General features: G+C 43.3%; 1 protein-coding gene across 2 annotated transcripts; it reads left to right on the forward strand.

Annotated features, from left to right (window-relative positions):
* Positions 1 to 3,694: 3,694 nt before the first annotated feature.
* Positions 3,695 to 19,697, forward strand: pls3 (plastin 3 (T isoform)). Of its 2 annotated transcripts, none has more exons than XM_084450043.1 (16): positions 3,695 to 3,759; positions 10,315 to 10,418; positions 10,824 to 10,987; positions 12,502 to 12,631; positions 12,928 to 13,060; positions 13,201 to 13,282; positions 13,690 to 13,855; positions 14,390 to 14,532; positions 15,041 to 15,136; positions 15,353 to 15,548; positions 15,942 to 16,020; positions 16,121 to 16,238; positions 16,371 to 16,504; positions 17,086 to 17,209; positions 18,268 to 18,392; positions 18,530 to 19,697. In XM_084450043.1, the coding sequence occupies exons 2-16, from the start codon at positions 10,358 to 10,360 to the stop codon at positions 18,660 to 18,662; spliced, it is 1,884 nt and encodes a 627-aa protein (XP_084306169.1). In that variant the 5' UTR covers positions 3,695 to 3,759; positions 10,315 to 10,357; the 3' UTR covers positions 18,663 to 19,697. The 2 variants fall into 2 exon arrangements, with proteins under 2 accessions (XP_084306169.1, XP_084306170.1); XM_084450044.1 differs by lacking the exon at positions 3,695 to 3,759 and adding an exon at positions 8,185 to 8,228.
* Positions 19,698 to 21,468: the final 1,771 nt, after the last annotated feature.

A 21,468-nucleotide genomic window follows, 5' to 3' on the forward strand; every position in this document is an offset into this window, starting at 1 on the left:
TGTACTTCTGTCATACGCACGTCCACGGTCAACGTTGGCACCGCTTCTAGCTATCGAATGGCCGACTGGTGTAAGATGGATAGCCTAACGTTAGAGAGATAAATGTAGGCTATGGTTATGTTAATAAAGCTAACAATGATGTTGTAACATGCATGCAGCACTGCCGATCTGAACGATTGATTCATTATTACCATGGATCGGTATTGGGATTGATCAAGGGCGAATGTGAAATAGCAGCCACGAACTCAGCGGGTTATCCGAGATGCGGTAGCCGCGGCCAAAGCTCCTGCTGGCGGGGAGTGAAGCTCTTCAACTCGCCGGTCACTGGCTCCCTGGAGGAATTTAGCCTGGCTGCAATAACGTTATCGCGAACGGAATGAATACCATCTACTAGCAAACAAAACATGTTCAATTATATTTAACCTGTTAAAACTAAGATGCCTGGATGAAAAAATAATTTCTCCAATGGATATATTTTACAAAAACAGGTTAATATGCAAGCCGGTTTTCATTGCTAAATCAAAGCGGGGAGAGCCGGGAACGTGCGTAGACGCGCGTCGGACAGAAAAGCACAACAGCGCAAGTACAAAAGTCACCGGAAATAGCAAAATGACTACAAATCTAGCCAAGATGGCGCGGTTCAATAGGCCTTCACTTTAGATTTCGAATCCTGGGGGCTTGATTTATATCGTGCGAGTGCGCAGTTAATATCTGCGCGTGTGAAATATCATAATCTGCCCACTGTGTTTTACGCACTCTTGATCTCAATTTTCCCTTGCTTGGCTAGTACTACAGCCGTATCATTAGGATCATCACAACATTTTCATCATTTGTGTACTCTTAATTTATCTCATCCAAATCTGCATTGTTTTCTACAGCTACCTGTATGTTGCTAGCTGCGCGTTCTCCTCGTCCTCGCTAACATCCCTTGCTTCGGTTGCTTGGCTAATGATAGCAGCAGTCTTGGAGGGTTGAGTAGTGGAAGAGAAATTTGTCAGGGGAACACATGAGGCTACCTGATTTTTCCTCTGCCTTTCCTCTTTACTCTTCAGTGCGCCTGACTTGTATTTTTTGCTTTTCAGCATTTTATTCACAGAATAGTACTACGCTACTACAACAACAGCTCAACAGATCATAGCAGCACTGCACTTCAAATGGTCACTGCTCACGAGCATCACAGAGGGGCCCCTATTAAGGGGGTGTGCTACTAAGGGGGTATCAACGACAAAACAAACATTTTTACTTATTTGACTTTTTTGCCACAATCAAGATACACTAAACAAAAATTATTAAAAATATTCAACTATACAACAAAAAGGCAAAAAAAAGTATTGGGCCCAAGGTGGGCCCCTTATGTGGGCCCGGGGCAGGCGCCCCTTTGCCCCCCCCCACTCCCTCTGCTACTGGATAGAGGTGACAGATACTTGTAGGAAATTTAGAATCAGGATTCAACTGGAAAATCCTATAGGACTACCAACTTTCAGGACTTACCTGGAGCATGGTCTTATTTGTCATGGAAATTGTGGAATTATGTAAATGATCTTGGGCCACTCTAATGACGCTTGATAAGCGATAAGGGGCACGTATAGACTACTACAAAATCATGATGAATGTGTTAGCCTGGCCCAAAGTGGGTTTCCTTTAAACAACTTTGTAGGACTGATTGATTCACTTTGTATTATGTTGTTCTTTGGGTTTCCTTTGAAAGTCGGGAAATAATATAGGCTATAGAATGTATTTTCCCCCAATCAGAATCAGAATAACTCCACTTCACAACATTCCAAATATTCTAATAATTACATCATCTCATATCAATCAATCAATCAAAGCTTTATTTGTATAGCGCATTTCATACCCAGAGGCAACACAATGCGCTTTACAGAGAACAAGGGAGCTGGGCGTATGTCCCACCCCTACATATTCCAGAGGGAAGAAAAAAAACAGTATCACCCGGGGGCCAGAAAAGTGAGCTGTAAAAATTCTTCCCTGACCCCTCTCAACAAGGCGATCGAGCAAGCTCCTGGAATATGTTTGTCTACCGGCTAAGAACATTTATAAAGCAATAAATTACATTTAATTACATTTCCAGAGTAAGAGATGCTAAAAACATCATAAGAGAGACGTGTGTGCGTAAATGTTCCTGGTCCCAGATAGAGGCAGGGGTTGGGGTAGAGAGGGGATAGGAAAAGGATACGGTTCCGGGTTAGGGTGAGGGGAAGGGGATCTGAGCCCAGGACTGGTGTATGTCTGTGTGTGTGTGTGAGTGTGCCTGGGTCCAGGTAGAGGCAGCGGTCGGGGGTAGGGTGGGGGTAGGATAAGGATACGGACCCGGGTTAGGGTGAGGGGAAGGGGGACTGGGCCCAGGTCCAGGCCTAAAGCCAGAAGTGGACTGGTGTATGTCTGTGTATGTGTGTGTGTTAACTAAATGCTACGGCAGACACAGAAGTTTCTATCGGATTTAGGGTGGTCTGCTGGTGACAGTGGGGTATCCACTGGACCTGGTTAGAAGATAGGAGGAAGAGAGAGAGGCACTAGGGTGAGGGGAGGCAGAACAGGGTTAGTAGCACACAGAGCCATAAAAGCAACACAGATATTAACAGGCAGCCTGGAGCAAGCTCCTGGAATATATTTGTCTAACGGCTAAGAACATTTATAGGGCAATAAATTACATATGCGCATGGAAATCTCTTAAATGTATCTCCATTGGCGTAGAATTTAGGGGGGACGCTGGGGACATGCCCCCATCAATATTCAGAGACTACTGAATAGTTCCCTGCAATAATTTGGTACACAAACGTTTAACAGATCTTCTCTACTAGTCCCGCCCAGTCGCGCCTAGCCCAATATCGCTAATATGATTGGCTTGCCGTTTCTTGCTAACGCGTGAGAGGCTGGCTGTATAGTTGGATTTGCATGCGCGGCTATATCTCAAAGCCTCCGTCAACACTACTGTTCTGTGCACATAAATACGGGAAATTCCTCGCGCCTCGTATTGATTCAGTATTAAACGTGTATTTTATTTTTCAATACGGGGCAATTTCGTGGGGCAACGACTTGCCAACCATTGCAGCCGCGGCAAGATTTGAGCCATGACGAGGCTCACTTGCCTACGGGATTGCATATCGTTAGTAAACAAACCAGACATAATGTTTAGGTACGTTTTTTGAACCCTATCGGTTGTTATTAATTTGTATGCAGCAAGTGCATGTGGGCGAAATGTATGATCAGTTCAGGAGGTTAATGAACCAGCCATCGGGATAATCAGATCTGACTCACTGTAGGTCAAATGTATGCTTTTTTATTTTTAAATTTTAAAAAAATACGCCCTTATCTCTGTAGTCGAACAGTTGCTCCCACCAAAGCAGTTGCAGTTGCAGTTGCGTCCAAGGCTCGTCAGTAGAGGGCGCCGGAGTGCTGCCCATACAACTAAAGAAAACACACAGGACCGGTTTCGGACACATTTTTCACAGGTTCATGTAGGATACTCAAGATACAGTATGTGGAGTGTAATCAATAATCTAAGTAAGCATTCATCTAACCATTATGTTACATGTATATATACATTATAGTTAACAAGAAATTAATGTTTTTAAATTCTTGCTGATAAATCATAAAATCTGGCATTACAGATTAGCAAACACCTCATTGGGCGTCAGTGGGCGGGGGAAGTGTGCATTCCACCCGTTTACTTTTCCGTGGATGAGGGAGGAAGTCTGGTCTCGAGCTGGAAGCTGCCTGGAATTTTTGGGGGCATCAAAAGTGAGTTATTCTGCCTTCTAGGTTGAAAAAGTAACAACTTTAACTTGCAATTTGTTGAAATAGCGTTGTATGTACAAAATGTAGCTAACATATTATGTACCCCTTAGCGTTTTATTAGCTAATTTAATCGTTTTATATAGGTAGAAATAGTTTCTAGCAAAGCTTGAACGCTTGTGTAGCTAACGTTAGCTGGCTAGTTTCTCATCATCTTGTGCCAGAGCTAACTAGTAGGCTACCAGTATCAGCTAAAATGAGATGTAGCTAGCCAAGTAAACGTAGGCCTACGTTAAATGTGAATATAGATTCCACTAACGTTAGTGAAGAATTAAGATTGTTAATCCGAATATTTTAGAACTTTAATGGTTCCTTGATAATAGAGAAAATGTCATTGATACCATTAGTCAACGTTATAACGTTACACCTGGGAGAACAATCAGCTATAGTACCTATAATAGTGAATGTTATTGCTTCACCATATTTTATAAAACTTGATCGATTGAACTAGATCGCTATTATTTTACATTTGAAAAATAAAGTTAGCTTGGCCATGTACTGTAACTGAGTTGTAGGTTACATGTGTGCCTCATACTCGTGTTAGTTACAATAGCCCCATCCATTCGCCGCCAGAGCATGTGTGCAACAACTGCCGTCGCTGCTCAACATGTTTCGGATAGAGCCAGAGGCAGACTCATCCAAAGTCACATTCCTGGGGATCGTTAATGGTTGACTTATTGAAGCTGTGGTCCCTGTCCTGATTTGACCATTTATGGTGGATTGTTTACGGTGTTTTTTACGGTAAAAAAAGAAAGAAATCTGTTCAGTAACTATAATTTGATTGTAGGTTTCCAGGTCTGAAGTAGGCCTTTTAGCTTACACGAACTGAAGTACCTGGATACCAGTCTAATGACATTCCTTCGTATTGTGCATCAGGCATTCAGGTTTCCTGTGTTTGCACCTGTGCTCAGTCACAGGTGACTCTAGGAGCTGGTTATAGGAATGGCACAGGCCCTACTCTAACGTTAAGTAACTTTTCTAGTGGTAGGGGATCCAGTGGGTCCAAAGAGATTATATTGTTTGTTTGTTTGATAAACACATCCAGGCATCAACATAGCAATGTGTTTGAAAGGCCACATTAGTTAACTGAACTGGGATGCTGCCTGTACTGTTTAATCAGGTGTCATAAGTCTTTTTGTTAATATCCACTGTCAATAGAATGCCCTTACAGACACCTGCTTTTTAACTCATCTATTCTTTCATTAAACATCATTACACTTTGGCTTAGATTTAAGGCAGGACAGGTGCAAGTAGCCTGTGTAATAGCTCCCTCATCCTCTTCTGTCTGCACGTTATTAGGAGCTATGGACAGGCTCTGGCTGTTCCTCAACATCTCTTGTCACCTGTGAGCAAACATGACCATTGTTATCTATATGTGACTATATCCGCACGGGCCGAAAGGGAAGCGAGAGGCAACATGTTAAACATCCAGAAGGAAGCCGACGGGACAGAAAATCTCCATGTTCCTGTAGTACAGTAGGCCATGTTGGGTGTGTGTGCATGACTTGTCTTGACCACACATGGGAGGGGTGCCCAGTCTATTTGTGTGACTTACATTTCCTAACTAACTGGGCGGGTGAAGCGTTGGCAGGGCGTGGTCTGTTGGCTCTACCCATTTTCTCTGCCATCTGGGAACTTTTCCCGGTTTTCAATTTACGTAAAGATCAGTTATACGATCTTGTAAATGGTGCTGATGTTTTGTTGTGGCATAGCAATTCACAGCTGGCACTGCATAAATTAAAATTGCCATGGTGATGGAACTAGTATTGTGGTCTCACTATTCAAATTGCTTGAGTCACGTTTTGTTTTTACAGAGCCTAGACTTAGGCCTGTCAGAAAAATATTTCGATACCTTGCTATTTATGGAGTACTCTATGGCTGTCTGCTGTTAAAAGAAGCATTGACAATTTGAATGCTGAATTTGAATGGTATCACTGCTGTGATCATGGATGCTTGTAGGCAAATATAGACTTAAATTCAGGGATCAGGGTTTCCCTGTAGCTGTCTTTTGTGTATTGACTGAAAGTTTGTTCTCGAGAACAGCCCTGCTCAGATGTCAAAAGACGACAACTGCCTCTGCCGCCTGCCTGCCTAGACCCTATGATGGGTCAGATTACAAGCCCCTTATTCTTCTGTACCACAAGTGACTATACTCTTCACACTTGTCTGTTGCCTCCATCTGTGGCCTGTATACTTAACCTCTCTTCCCCTCTCTCATTCCTCGCCCTCGCCGTCTGGGGTGTGACATGAGTTGGCATATGAGGTAATGTTTGGAGCCTTTATTATGACTGGATTGACTCCATCGCTGCATTTCACATCCTGGAGAAGAGAGAGTTACAGGGAAATTGTACATTTATGTTTTAATATGTTACAATTTCAAATCTGAACTGGCTTCAACAATCTGAAATGGCTATGGTATGTTAAGGTAGGGAAACGGTGATTTCAAACTAGTTATTTTTGCATTTTTTACCATTTTTAGCCCTGTAGTTGTGAAGGCTAACATTAGGAATGATGTCAGTTCAAGGGGAAGTCCCGCTGACTCGCATAGGAAATTGCTTCTGTCTGGAAAAGAATAAACCTAGACTAGTACAGTTTTTATATATCCTAGGGTGCTTGCAACATCTATTTTGATAAGAAACTGAGCAGTGAAGCACCTTCTTCTGACCCCTCAGTGTGTCCGAGTGTAGTAATACTCATCTTTCCTCAGGACAATCAATGGTCCTCATTCATGGACAGGATTTCAGTCTTTTGTCCATTGTTTGTCCTGTTGAATGTGTGCCTGCCATGCATGATTAGAAGAGCCTGGTTCCATTGAGCTTTTCCACGTTAGGGCCAAACGGTTACCAGGACTGTTTCGTGCCGTTCCGTGCTGCTCTGGACTCATGGGTACAGTTATCGTTTTGGATTCTGTCTGTCGGGCTGCTAAAACCGAACAGTGATGCAGTATATTTGCATATATTCTATCTGTTCTACGAACAATTGAGGCACATAGGCTATGTACTGTAGCTAGCTATCTAAGTTTGCCAACTACCAAGCTGTGTGTGTGTGGTAGCATAACATGAGTGCATCTATCATCATTGTTAACTATAGGCCACATGTTCCAGAACAGTTCAGTGATCGCACTGTTTGTCTATTCGCCTTATTCACCTCAGGTCAGTCTGACGTAATTGGGGGTGCGGATGCGGAAGTGCCCGTTAACTTCAATGTTAAAAGTTCACTGTAAAAACACCACTTCAAGAACCAAAATAGTCAAAATAACAGGCTGAATACACTATCAGGGTTACAAACTCATCATTACCAGACTCTGATTGTTTTTCACTGCCGTTGTTTTAGCTTTTGGAAATACATGGGAGTGAATGCAGCTGACGGCTAACTATGGCTCATTCACCTCCATGTATCTCCAAACGCTAAAAACAACGACAGTGAAAAACAGTCTGGTAATGATGAGTTTGTAACCCTGATAGTGTACTCAGCCTGTTATTTTGACTATTTTGGTTCTTGAAGTGGTGTTTTTACAGTGAACTTTTAACATTGAAGTCAACGCGCACTTCCGCATCCGCACCCCCAATTACGTCAGACTGACCAATATGGCTGCCAGGTGAATAAGATACAAATGCTTAGGCCTACAAACCACTAGATCCCTAAGATTGTTTGAGAGGCTTTTAACTGCCCCTAGAGTCAGACATAAACGTGGTGTGGCAGCCTTTAGCTTTTATGCCTCCTAGAGCTGGAACCAATTTCCATATGACCTCAGGCACGTACTCACCACTGCATTTTAATCCAGATTGAAAATGTTACTTTTCTCACAGGCCTTTGAATGAACGACTCGCAGTGCATTGTATTTTTCTTTTATTTATTTTGGAGCTATTTTAGGGATTTTGTTATTTTATCTAATCATTCTACTGTTTTAGCATTTTTATTTTGCGCTTTTATGAAACTGTGCTATATACACTTGATTGGATAACACAACCTCAAGATCACACCTGTTACCAGACTTGACCAGCTAGCCATGAATGATACAGTTCTGCTTGTTTGCTATGCAATATTAGCAACTTATCAGTTGTGCAACTTTAAACGAAATGCCAGCAAACTGGTTATGCTAGCCAGCTAGTGTTCCCAAATAAATGTAAAGCTTGTTTATTTGACTGCCTGTGTTGCCATCTAGACACGAATGATGGTCCTAGCTTATAGCTTCAGATAAACAAACAAGTTTGCTTTTTGTGAACACGTTTTTATTTTTTTTATTTTTTTTAACCAACTGTTGACACAATAATATAACAAGCTCATTAGTTTACGTAGCTAGCTAGAGATTGTCCCCCAAATCATTTTATAACTTGTTTATTTCTTCTACGTTTCTGTCGAACCCCACAGTTAAGGTACAGAAGAGGAACACAGCCCCTGACGTAGGCAGCTTGGTAAATGTGAAACCAATCCGTGAATATCTACGTCATTAAGCCAGCATACTCAAATGGTTCTACTGGACACAGTTGTCTAGCTGGCCCGAGAAATGTGTGCTGGACATGGTTTGTAGGCCTAGGCGCTCCTTGGCAAACCGTTTCCAGGTGGAAACACAATTTGGTACCATTCCTCTCTGTGCTCAGAATCATTCGGCTCTACTGTGACTGTTAGAAGGGCCCAGCTTGCCAGGTCTGTATTAGGCCTAGGCTGCTATGTTGTTCTGCAAGTGAGACTTTGAGGAATCCAGACTCAACCTTGCCAAAGTCTCCTGGGAGCAATATTTTCTATAGGCTAACAATTGGAATCAGAATTTGTTTATTATCATGCAGTTCAATGTCCTAGGAATTTGCTTTCGGTCTTGGTGCAGAACATGGAGACCACATTGGACAGGGTGCAGGGACAATGCAAGACAGGACAATGCAAAGACAGGACAGTGCAAAGAGCAAGTACAAAATGCTAGTGCAAAAAAGGATAAGCTAACAAAAGAACAATATACAAAAGTTAGTGCAGTCAGTGTATAGTGAGTATGCAGAGTGTAGTGCGTATGTGTGTGTGTGTGTGTGGTGTGATACGTGAGTGCAGTGCATCATATACAGTACAATCCTTGGAGAAAGGATAGTTAGAAAGAGAAAAGCACTTTTCTTGGGAGAAAGCTGTGTTGTTAGCCATAGTAAACTCTTTTGTTACGGTTGCTGTCAAAGAGGAATGTTATCTTTCTGGTTTAGCCTTGTGTTGCTCAGATATGGAGAGTGGTGCTCACCTCTGTTGGCCTACAGTTGAAGCACATTCAAGACAGGCCAACATTCCTCTAGTCTGCCACCAGAACATAGAGGGGACTCAGGGGAGGCACTTAAGTATTTATCCACCAGGGCAGTGAGGGAACTTTTTGTTGACTGAATCATTAATTTTTTTTAAATATTATTTTGCAGAAAAACAAGTTAGGCCTATGTTTTCTATTCCTGTGAACCATGAAATGATAGCAAGTAGCCTAGGTGTGTTATTAGTTTGGCTGGATTGTCGTGTCTTTCAAACAAATAGGCTATGTGTCAAGGCCAAATAGAACCAAGATGTGTAATCCAAACTGTGTGTCCTATGCACCGTTATGTGTCAATTCCTCCCAAGGCGCTGGCGATTGCAGTAGGAACAAACAATGTTCATATAGTACATTGCACTCTTCAGACTGACCTCTTCTATTTTTCACAAGTTAAACTCATGGAGCAAACAACCATTTTGCATCTTTTATGATTGAGATGATTACATTCTTGGCACTGTTATCACCAGTAAAAAATAACACGTTAACTAGAGACCAGGTAGGGAAAGTGGATCCTACCGTGCGAGTTTCATTGTGTTGGTGACCTCCCCACCTTTTAATCTAGAGAGTGTAGAGTTATCCTCTCCTACATGCTGACGTGAAGCGGTCAGTGAGGCAGCACAGTAACACTCTCACTCTCCGTCTCTCAGCTCAGTTTCAGGGTTCCAAGTGGGTCACAGAATAGCGTCTCTCCTGTCTCAGTAGAAGTGTTCAGCTCAGCATACACACTCCCGCTGACACATTTCCTCTCCTTCTTCCAGTGGTTCAAATGTCCATTGACATTTTAAAATCTCAGCTAAAGACCGACCACTTTTCCCTTGCTTTTGGTATAGTGTGAGGCTGTGGTTTTATACTCCCTTCTGTTTTACCCTGTTTTTACCTGTTACCTGTATTTTATTCTTTTGGTATTATTAACCTACTGGTCCCGTTAGCATTTATTTTAATTAATTGTACTATTTTATTCTTATTATTATTGTTTGTAAAGTGCTTTGATTGATTGTACTATTTTATTCTTATTATGGTATCTTAAGCACTTTGGCCCAACTGCTGTTTTAAATGGGCTATAATATAAATAAAAGTGACTTGACTTCGTCCAATGGTTTGTTGAAATAAACGAGGGTCAGGCTCCATAATAAGTTTTGTGTTATTCAGCTACTCAGTACATAAAAAAAGGAAAAATGTGAAAACATATGTTTCACTTCCCTGTGTGACCTTGTTCCCCCTCTCTACAGGACCCACCTCTCTGACTGACCACCTCAGGTCATCTTCATCAACATGGCTGGAAAGATCACCAAGGACGAGCTGGAGGAGCTGCGAGAGGCCTTTGGGAAAGTCGGTGAGTACATTTCCATGTCTTTGACGTTTTATGTTTTAATGTGTCCATCAGCCAAAAGAAGAGAGAATTCTCACGCACTGTCCTTTTGAATTGCAATAAACTTTTTGTTAGTGTTTCGGTCCCTGATGAAGGTCTCAGGACTGAAACATTGTAACAAATGTATTTTTCGTTTATTGCACATTTCCTCCTACGCACCTGTCTACCAGGAACTGAAGGTGTGCATTAGCCCTCACAGTCAACGTATCAACGTGTCACATTGCACTCATTCTTTCTACAAAAAGAGAACTCAATCATTCAATTTCTCCCAAGCTTCCTCCTGTGTTGTATATTGTAGTTCCCCTGTCCTTTATTCGTGATATCCCTCTGTTCCTGTGTCTGATGAATATCCCGGCTGTGCTTTTGTAGACCTTGACAGCAATGGCTTCATCTGTGACTATGAGCTCCATGACCTGTTCAAAGAGGCCAACCTCCCCCTGCCGGGCTACAAGGTCCGGGAGATCATCCAGAAGCTGATGAGGGAGGGCGATCGCAACAAAGACAACAAGATCAGCTTCGACGAGTTTGTTTCAGTAAGCTTCCTCATCGTCAAGAGTGTCAGCTTCCCTGAGAGCTGGTATCAGCAGGTCCAGTTTTACAAGTCCCTGCCAGTTGGTCAGGGATTTCTTGTCCGTGAGGTCTACATGATGTCACTCTAGTTGCTTGTGTGAATTTTCCCTTCAGACTGACTGACTGAATCACAGACCCTGTCTGGCTTCTAAGTCATGTGACCCCCCCGGTAGAATTTGGATGAACTGGCGTTTTTGCACGGTGCACATTAGGACACTATCCTTCACAAATGCACAGTTCCAGTCTCTAGGAATGAGAAAATGAGGCCAGCACTGTGGTGTGCGTTCCAGTATGTAGTTTCCTCCATGATGAGAGGGCAGTCATTTACAGGCCTCTACTAGTCTCCGTGGAGAGTAATGTGACCACTGGCATTCTAAATGAAAAAAACAACCTCATCTGTAATATCTCTATTTTTAGGCAATTTCACATAACTCTATGATGAATCAAGCTTTTCTTTTTTGGTGACTGTTGTTGTATCCGTGTATTCAGCTTTTTTCACTGAGGTTGGCCACAGTGTAGGTGTTTTCACAAGTGCCAGAAAGAGAAGGGTTTGCTATAGTGTAGGCCAGGCCTAGTTGATTTTATGGTTTTATGATGACCTTGTTCCTGCTTTAAATTAGGTTGGAGGTATGACAAAAGGTGAGGAAGTGTATATTAAAATGTAAATACTATTTGTGATATCCATAGGCTATATGGTGAAAATAATTTAGACATTTATGATTATATGTTGGGACTGATTATATGTTGGGACTGTCAAAACAACACTTATTTAAATCCAATCGCAACAGATAAGTATATGATTGCAGGAAAAACATGCTTTGTAGGCTATTTTAGTTACCTGGGCCTCCCCCTCTATCACCAGAGTGTGGTGGTTCACGGCAGATGTAAGCTAACACTGCCTGACCCTGTGTTTGTTTGTGGCTGTGTGATGTACACTTTGAGCATGTCACTCAGTCCTGGGCTTATTAGCTCATTGTAGCTTCAATCCACACCGGGGTCCTGTGTTGTGAGGTCACAGATAGAAGTGAGTTAATGTCAAGGTCAGAGAGCAGCAGACGTGCCAACTGTTTGTGCTAAACCTGACAAACCCAGACACGATCACACAACACATTATTTCCCACAAGCAATTCAGTATGCTGTAACAAAGTTGCCAGTTTAGAAAGGAGAACACAAACCTTGAGTACACAGGGACGTGACTTCCTAGTAAACATTGGTATTTTTGTTGCGGCACTGCCTCTCCCAAATGAAATAACCTGACTGAATAGAGTAAGGGAAGTTAGCTAACAGACTTTGTTTGTTTTGAATTTGAATTGACCAGGGCGATGATAATGACTAGGCCTGCTGTGGCTGCTGCGCCTGTGCAGTTTTGTAAACTGTCTGTTCACAGGATTGTAATGCTGAATGTATTTGCTAAACAAGGGCTTGAAAACACAATAATGGTCTGTCCCTTTAATGCACTTTGCCCTCTCTGTTACAGATCTTCCAGGAACTGAAGAGCAGTGAAATAGCTAAAAGCTTCCGGAAGGCCATTAACAGAAAGGAGGGGATTCTGGCCATCGGAGGGACGTCGGAGCTGTCCAGTGAGGGAACGCAGCACTCCTTCTCTGGTAAACTGCCCACAGAGTACTGAGAGAGAACCACTCCTATATTAGACAAAGGATCGCCTTATACTGTGCATATACATACACACGCACTGTATATGGGGCCATTGTTTTTGAAGGATGTTTGGACATCCATCATAATGTATCCATGTAGTTCCATGGACTGACCTTAATGGATCTTAATAGCCTACTTGAGGAGCCCTATTTAAACAAAATCAAAAGGTGGTTGGCTTGTAGTTTGTATGGTTGGTTTGTACTAGGTTGTTGGCTCAGTGCTCCTTATTATATGGTCACCTGTGTAGAGGAGGAGAGATTCGCCTTTGTTAACTGGATCAACACTGCGCTGGAGAACGACCCGGACTGTAAGCACGCCCTGCCCATGGACCCCAACACAGACTCTCTGTTCAAGGCTGTGGGCGACGGAATCGTCCTCTGGTGAGACCTCTCTACCACCTGTCCCTTTGGTTAAAGAGCACAATGCTACAGTACTTCTCTCATCTATGGAATAACCAAATGGCTGCTTCTCCCAGTCGTATGTGGCCCATAAACCTGCCGTGTTTGTCTTTGTTGTGCAGTAAAATGGTGAACCTGTCCGTGCCTGACACCATTGATGAGAGGACCATAAACAAGAAGAAGCTGACACCTTTTACAATCCAAGTCCGTACTAGTTGCCCAAGACTAAGTAGTCCTTAGAGAGCTAGGGCCTGAATTTGCTGGAACAAAGTCGGTCATATCACTGAAAAACATATTGTCATACTCAGGACAGAGGGGAAGGCACTTCAAATAGAGTTTGAAATATCAGGGATAACATTTTTGCATTGTTCATAATATGTAAACAGTGATTTGAACCTATACAGGGAAATCATGAAATTGAGTTTTTAATGAATAGCCATTCACACGTTCAAAAAACATTTCAGTAGATTTTGTTGTTATCTGACCAGTTTTCCACCAGTCAATTCAGGCCCTTAGGCTAGACTTATTTCTGTCTGTCTGAAGCATGTGCTTCTCTATTTCCTGTGTGACACTTTAAACAAATGTCTGTTTTGTTTCTACACATCCTGCAGGAGAATCTGAACCTGGCTCTGAACTCTGCCTCTGCCATCGGCTGCCACGTAGTGAACATCGGGGCTCTGGACCTGAGGGAGGGGAAGCCTCACTTGGTGCTCGGCCTGCTCTGGCAGATCATCAAGATCGGCCTGTTTGCCGACATCGAGCTCAGCAGGAATGAAGGTGAGGGGCAGAAACTGCTCGTCAGATGGTGAGCATGAAGCCAGGTGCACGTGCAACAGCCGCCATTAGACGCTAGTTTTAGAACGTCCGTCTCCTGTCCATAAGTTGTTGAATCTTGACAACGGCGGTTTTAGAGCTTTTCATTTTCCAAATCGACAGTCACAAAATAATCACATTTTTTCCGACATCAACGTGTAACCAAGAGCCACAGTCTGTCCTTAACTGGCATCTGACGTCAGTGTGTCACTTTTCTGAGGTAAAGGGTTCTGTGGTTGGCTCGTTGGTGGACGGTGCTGTAATGCAGCTGACTCTCTTGTTATTTTACTCTTTTTACTTTATTTTGTAATTTGCTGCACTGTTATTTTGTATCTAGGCCCTTGTACTTATTTGTATTTGCTTTTTACTTTTTATGTTCTGTATATGTATTTTTTTCTCTATGTTTTTACCTGTGAAGCACTTTGGTTCAGCCACAGCTGTTGTAAATGTGCTGTACAAATAAAGGTGACTTGACTTGACTTGTGCGTCCTGCTCCAGCCCTGGCTGCCCTGCTGAGGGACGGGGAGACCCTGGAGGACCTCATGAAGCTCTCGCCTGAGGAGCTGCTGCTGCGCTGGGCCAACTTCCACCTGGAGAAGGCCGGCTGGCAGAAAATCAACAATTTCAGCTCAGACATCAAGGTGTGACTCATAACTGGTATTTCTGACAGCTACAGAGTCACGTGATCGCTGGCGTGTGTCATGGATGTTCTGCAGCTGTGGCTGAGTTAAATAGACCCTGTAGCTTTCTCCCATCTTGAATGAATCTTCAACTGAGCTTTTGATCTGGAATCCAAACCTACCTTTTCAAGACAATCAATTTGCTCTGGTGTTTTTTTTTTGTTCTATGCCTGTGCCTTCCTGTATTTTTGACTGTATGTATCTTTTCTTTAGCCGACAGCCCTTTCAACCTGTAAAGGTACTTTATAGATCAACTTTCTTCCTCAATAGGAACTGACAATAGCTCCATACATTTGTCAAGATTCATCAAGAGAGTAGTATTAATATCATCATCCTCTACATGATCATTGCATTACTCTCCATTGTGTTTATCGTCTTGTGTTCCCATGTTACCTGCATAAGCGCGTATCCCAGTGGGAGTGATTTCATACCCCGTACTGTGAATCAAACGGGCGTGTTTCTGTTTCAGGACTCCCGCGCCTACTTCCATCTTCTGAACCAGATCTCCCCGAAAGGCACGGAGGAAGACCAGGCCCGCATAGACATCAACATGGCGGGCTTCAGTGTGAGTGTAACCCGAGTTCAACTCAATCCTCAGTAGAAATACCGCCCTCCCGCGCCATAGAATTCCCTGCCTTTCAGTGGCATAGCTGGCTAAAGCAGTGTTTATGAGAAGTGGACGGTCACGTGTCACGGGCATCTGGGTTGTACTGATAACGAAGAGGTGATTTATCCACCTGTGTGAATGAACCCGCGGGCGGTGTCCCTGTGTGTCCGACAGGAGAAAGATGACCTGAAGAGGGCAGAGAGCATGCTCCAGCAGGCCGACAGGCTAGGCTGCCGGCAGTTTGTCACTCCGGCCGACGTCGTCAGTGGCAACCCCAAACTCAACCTGGCCTTCGTGGCCAACCTCTTCAACAAATACCCGTCTCTTACCAAACCGGAGGGGGAAGACATTGACTGGGGGCTGCTGGAAGGTGAGACCTGAGAGTCACTTTTGTCTGTCTGTCAGTCATGAGGCTGCTTTTTTTTTGGTCTTTTTTTTATTTTTATTTTTTTAAATAGCTTTTACATGAATAGTAAAAACAAACAGACAGGTCAACATGGGTATCGTGGTTTTAACTTATCCTGAGCAATTAGCTTTGCGTTGTGGGTTACTCTGTCCATACTTTGTCCATTAACCCTAGAGGGGGAGGGGGTGTTACTGTGGAGAACTGTAACATAGCATCAAGGTGCTTCTCCAGTCCTAGTAGGTCCATACAGAAACCCTGTATTCCCCTAATAAAACACTAAGTCACAGAGCATGAGGCTGCTTTAATACCCTTGTTTCTGACCTCATAAATCCTCCATAATTCCTGTTTGCTTCTCAGGTGAGACTCGAGAAGAGAGAACATTCCGGAACTGGATGAATTCCCTGGGTGTAAACCCACATGTCAATCATCTGTTTGGGTATGTTTGCGTGTCCACCAAATTCAACTAATGATGTGACTACTCTCCTTTGTAGTAGAAATGATCGGGGCTGAAGTATCCATCTCATGTTCTCTTCCAGGGACCTACAGGACGCCTTGGTCATCCTTCAGCTTTATGAGAAGATTAAAGTACCTGTAGACTGGAACAACAAAGTGAACAAGCCTCCATACCCCAAGATTGGAACAAACATGAAGAAGGTGGACCATAGAATTACACATTATTTATCTGTTTGTTTTTGTCTGATAAAAGTCTGATAAATCACAAGAACCAACAGTAGAAATGTCATGTTATTGTTTTTTTTCTTCTCAATCTTTGTTTTCTTTTTGAAGTTGGAGAACTGCAACTATGCGGTGGAGTTGGGCAAGACGACAGCCAAGTTCTCCCTGGTTGGCATCGGCGGGCAGGACCTGAACGACGCCAACGCAACCCTGACTCTGGCCCTGGTCTGGCAGCTGATGAGGAGGTGAGATGGCCGTGGTTCATCCGGGAGAATCGGATATTTCCAAGATTAAATGAAACGGGAAAGAAAGGGCAAAATATTGGATGTATTGTTGTAATGGTCACCGTACAGACACCAATTATATATGTTTAGTTTTCAGTTCTCACTGGTTTCCTTCTCTAGATGTGTTGCTTGCGTTTCCAGTAACCAAACTCCTCCCACAAGTTGTTATTTTCTCGCCAGACTTGCTAGGTGGGGTCATGTGTTGAAGTGGGTGGTGCATGTGCTCCAACTAGAACTCCCTGTTTGCCGTGGCTTGGAGCTAGAGTGGCCTCAAGGCAGACGGCAGTGTTTACGATGTGCCAAATATTTCTCTCACCCATGCGCAATTGTTTGTTCCTCAGTGCTGCAGGGTCATAGAAGAATGAGTTATCACATTCTCGCAGCCAAGTTCCACATTTACCGTATTGTCGTATTGTTAATCTCTTTTCCGACTTGAAAATTGGATAAACAGCCTTTCCAAAGCTGCATAGTAATGCTAAACGAGATATCAATCATGTGGTAAAAGTGCCTGGTTAACACAGTATCTCCCTCTATGTCCCTAGATACACTTTGAACGTACTGGAGGACTTGGGAGATGGACAGAAAGCAAATGATGACATCATTGTAAAATGGGTCAACACTACTTTGTCAGAGGCTGGGAAAACAACCAAGATCTCAAGCTTCAAGGTTAGTCAAGATTTACTTATACTTTTCATACTGCATGTGTCTATTGTCCCCAAATAAAATGTAATGTATGCATCTTTGGTCTGTGGTGACATTTTTTAAATCACTTTTTGTTACTTGTATATTTTCCTACAATTGGCAGTTTAAAGCCCAATTTATGCTTCGTCGCTCGACACTTTTAAAACCATCACTCAACACTTTTGACTTTTGTGGGGGAAAAAGTGTTGCTGAGGGCTGTCGCGCACCAACGTTTTTTTCTAATGTCGCTGACTTCGTCACAAATTGTCGCTCAAATGTGATTGGATAGCTAGATAGAAGGCTTGTGCGTTGCCATGGATATGCTTGTTCCACAGCCTTGTTTTAGTTTTGGCTGTCATTTGACGTTTGGCTGTCATGGAAGGTGTAGAGGAACGTCTCTCCGAGCTTGAGAGGAGATATCCCCATCTATACAATTCATCCCTGCCCAAGTACTGCGGAAAAGAATGAAAACAAAACACAATGAAAACTGCTCTCTGAACAACCTCTTTACCGCAGATTAAACTCTTTCCCTCAAAGCCGCTTCTCTCAGAATGACAACAAACGTGCAACAGAATGACAAGCGCACGGCTGATTGAGACTGAAGTGTCGCCCGAAGCATAAATGCAACATGTTAAGCGACACTTTTATTTTGTCGAGCAACATTTGTCGAGCGACACTTTTCAAGAAGCATAAATTAGCTTAAGTATTGTGCTTTTTGAAAGCAAGACCATTTAAAATCTTGCATACTTTTTACTTTGCTGTCAGATCGCCTTCTCGTTCACCCAACTACAGTATATTCAACCCGCTCTTTCTGCCTGCTCCTCTAATATTTATCATATAACCTTTCTTAATAATCCATATTAATTTCAACTTCTTTCTTGTGACTAGTAACATTAAAACTATCTAAACTTGCTTTCAGAAAGCACACAAATGTCCCTCCCCCCCAAAATATACCTCTTCTAGTTTTATTTCATTGCTAAGCAAAAATACTCAAACAGCTATTTAAAAGATTGCACTCTTGGTTGGCCTACCCTGTTTATCAGGACAAGGAGATCAGTAGCAGTTTGCCAGTGGTGGACCTGATTGACGCCATTCAGCCCGGCAGCATCAGCTACGAGCTGGTGAAGACTGGCAGCCTCTCGTCGGAGGACAAGCTGGAGAACGCCAAGTAAGACCTTCACAACTACAGCACTGCTTGATGACAGAAACCATTCATGACTTCTGTTGCCTTGTCCCAGTAGTAATCTCCAGGAAATGCCTGTACCAATACTAAATGAACCAACCTGAACATATTGGTCTTCTTAGATATGCCGTGTCGATGGCGAGGAAGATTGGAGCGCGTGTCTACGCTCTCCCGGAGGATCTGGTGGAGGTTAAACCCAAGATGGTGATGACGGTCTTCGCCTGCTTGATGGGCCGTGGGATGAAGCGGGCTTAACGCGCGGGCCGTGCCCCTCCCGGCAGCGCCGGACGCCCACCAGAGCGCCATCACCTCGGTGAATGGGCTACCGGCTTGAAGTAACGAAGGCTATGGAAGAAAATAATGTTACCAACAGACATTTAAGATCTTTGCAGTCAAACCCTACAATTTCCATGTTGGGATTACCGCCTTCTTAGACTATCAGAGGTGTGTTTACTGCAGAATGATGTGACCTCTTCTTAGGGAAGCCCATGATGTAAAGTTGCTGAAGACAGGGCCACATGTTACAGAGGACAACTTGGTATGTTACTAATCAATACGCAAAGCCTTATTGATTAATGTATAAGAATGCTGATTTAAGTATGTATGTATTTTTTGCAGCAGATAGTGTCTGAGTATTCTTCTTCCTCAGATTAATAATGTGCGACTATATCCTTGATGTTTACACAGAAACACATTCATGAAATTCATACTCCGTGAATAACAATGCTTGAATGGGCAAAAGTGAAGTACGAGAGGTTAGAGGTTGTGTGTTTGAGAGGTTGGAGATTTATGTGTTATGTGACATTCTAAGACGCTAACGTGGAAGCAGCCAGACTCTGCCTCTCCCTTAATGAAGTGCATGCATATCGCATATCTTAATAATTGGTATCAGCTACATATCTCTATACAGAAGCCATAAGGTCAAACCTTAGTTCTGACCAAGCCTGATGTGCTGTGCGCGTTATTCTATTTGCATTATTTCCTGGAATTATGACGGTGAGTTGAGAGCTGTTTGGTGTCTCGACTGTCTTTTGTATTGGATTATAGGTTTTTGTCTTTATTACTTTGGATGAAATTGAAGGGCTTACTGATTTCCTTGGTTGTGTTGTGCTGTCTTTTTGTCTTAAATCCAACTTCCTGTGCAACTTCCTTATTCTTTTGTATTCAACATTACCAAAACATATAAACAATATTTTCATTCCAGGTAGCTTCTTTATATTCCGTAGTGACCGGTTACATTGCTCGGTCATGTGTGTACTTGTTTACTCCTATAAAAGTGCTTTATACATAACAATAAATAAGAATATGAGGAACGCAGAAGAATCCACTCTTTATTCTTTACACTGTGAGACAGATTGTAAAGAGGAGGTTTTGACTTGGGCTATTTATTGATAAGGAAGACAATAGGCCAACGTTAATCTTCTTTCCAAAGGAAAAGGAACTTTGTCTCTGTCGACCTACAATTTCCTGTCAACAAAACATTAACACAGGCCAAGGATTGGCTGTCCTAGTTTACCCTCTTGTTTTCTTGTGCTGTGGTGTGAAGTCTTCTGAGACTGAAGTCACTGTGGACCAGCCCTGTAGGCAGTTTAACCTCCGCTGTCTGTAGATCCAAACTCTGTTGATAAGCAGTTATCTTACCTTTTGCATAATCCAACTCTCACCTGTCCCAGACTCTTCCATACAGCGTACCAGGAGTGTAGAGGGATAGTATAGCATGCCCATCTACACCAGGAGTATACTGTATGGAACCCAAGTTGAATTGGTTAAACTTGGTTAGCCTACATATACACAATATAAATACCGCCCATCTGCACCATGGAATTGCTAGCTTGTCGGTGGTGTACTGTAGCTGATTGCAGCTGTGTTTATGAGAGGTGGTCACGTGGTCGTAAGTCAGAGGACCCGAGTTTGAACCCAGTGTCGGCAAATAGGGCGGAACCAACACGGAGCGACGCAGTGACACCTGTGACATATGGTGTACTGTAGAGTGCCTGTCTGCCCCCTGCTGCAGTAGGCTACTTACTACTGTCCAACCCCCCATGGTAGTTTGCTGGGGTGTCAGGGTAGTGATTATACAGTAGAGAATACTGGCGTCAGAATGTTGTTTGCTGTTCACTAGCCTGAATCCCAGACAGATGTCTAAACTGCTCGCTACCATCCCCCTCGGAGGTTCTCAGTGGAACCCCATTATTTTAGAAAGGACTTGATGAGTCGATTCTGCCACGGTCCGTCAGAGAGCTTGATGAGGAAAGAAATGAGCGCCAGACAGCTGGCTCTCGTGAGCTTCATTATCTGGGCTTCAGGCATCGACTGAGGTGAGGCTTTGTGTGTTTATGCGGTGACGCTGAATCTCTTTCTATAGAGGGAGATTCATCTCCCAGCACAGGTGACTTGCTGAACAGGCTTGAGCCTGGTCCTAGAGCTTTGCCTTGAGAGAGATGCCTTCTGCAGTGGGGTAGAACAACCAACTGTGCTGCCTGGAACAGTATTGTAAACACCGTTTTTATATACTGTACTATATATATATATACTTGAGTGCTCTCTCCACAGTATTTTCTTTCCTTCTCTCCTCTCCCCTTCTTCCCTCCTTCCTCTCCCCCTCTCCTCCCCTCCTCCCCCCCTCTCCTCCCCTCCTCTCCCTTCTACCCATCCTACTCTGCCAAAGTCAGTCCATTGAAGTACCTGTTGACGCACACAGGTGGACAAGCCGTGCCTTTGCTCTCAGGAGGAGAAGACAGCGGAGACGTCCAAAGATGATGAACATAAAAGAGGGGCCAGCTGACAGAGAAAGGTGGAGGTATGGCGGGTATTGGCACTGTTGAGTGCAATATATTGTCTTGCTTTTTCAACTTCTCAGGAAGGAATTCATTGGCTGGAAAGAAGATGTTGCTGCCGGTCTGTGATATGAACATGGATTTTATTGGAGTAACTGGAGTCAAGCGCAGTAGGAACTAGCTGGTGAGAACTTCCTATCTGTCTGCCAACAACACTCTTCTCCACCTCCAGCTGTGCCTTCACTAAACACTTTTTATTTGGGTGAACTGTCCCTTTAAAAGCA

This window comes from Borostomias antarcticus, assembly GCF_949987555.1.
Source record: "Borostomias antarcticus genome assembly, chromosome: 15".
Classification (NCBI taxonomy): Eukaryota; Metazoa; Chordata; class Actinopteri; order Stomiiformes; family Stomiidae; genus Borostomias; species Borostomias antarcticus.

What these genes read in the sequence shown, in the direction of transcription:
- pls3 (XM_084450043.1), top strand. Translation starts at nt 10,358, where the DNA reads ATGGCTGGAAAGATCACCAAGGACGAGCTGGAGGAGCTGCGAGAGGCC. An exon ending in TGACACCTTTTACAATCCAA is followed by an intron (nt 13,283 to 13,689) that starts GTCCGTACTAGT and finishes CACATCCTGCAG; the next exon opens with GAGAATCTGAACCTGGCTCT. An exon ending in CATGTCAATCATCTGTTTGG is followed by an intron (nt 16,021 to 16,120) that starts GTATGTTTGCGT and finishes GTTCTCTTCCAG; the next exon opens with GGACCTACAGGACGCCTTGG.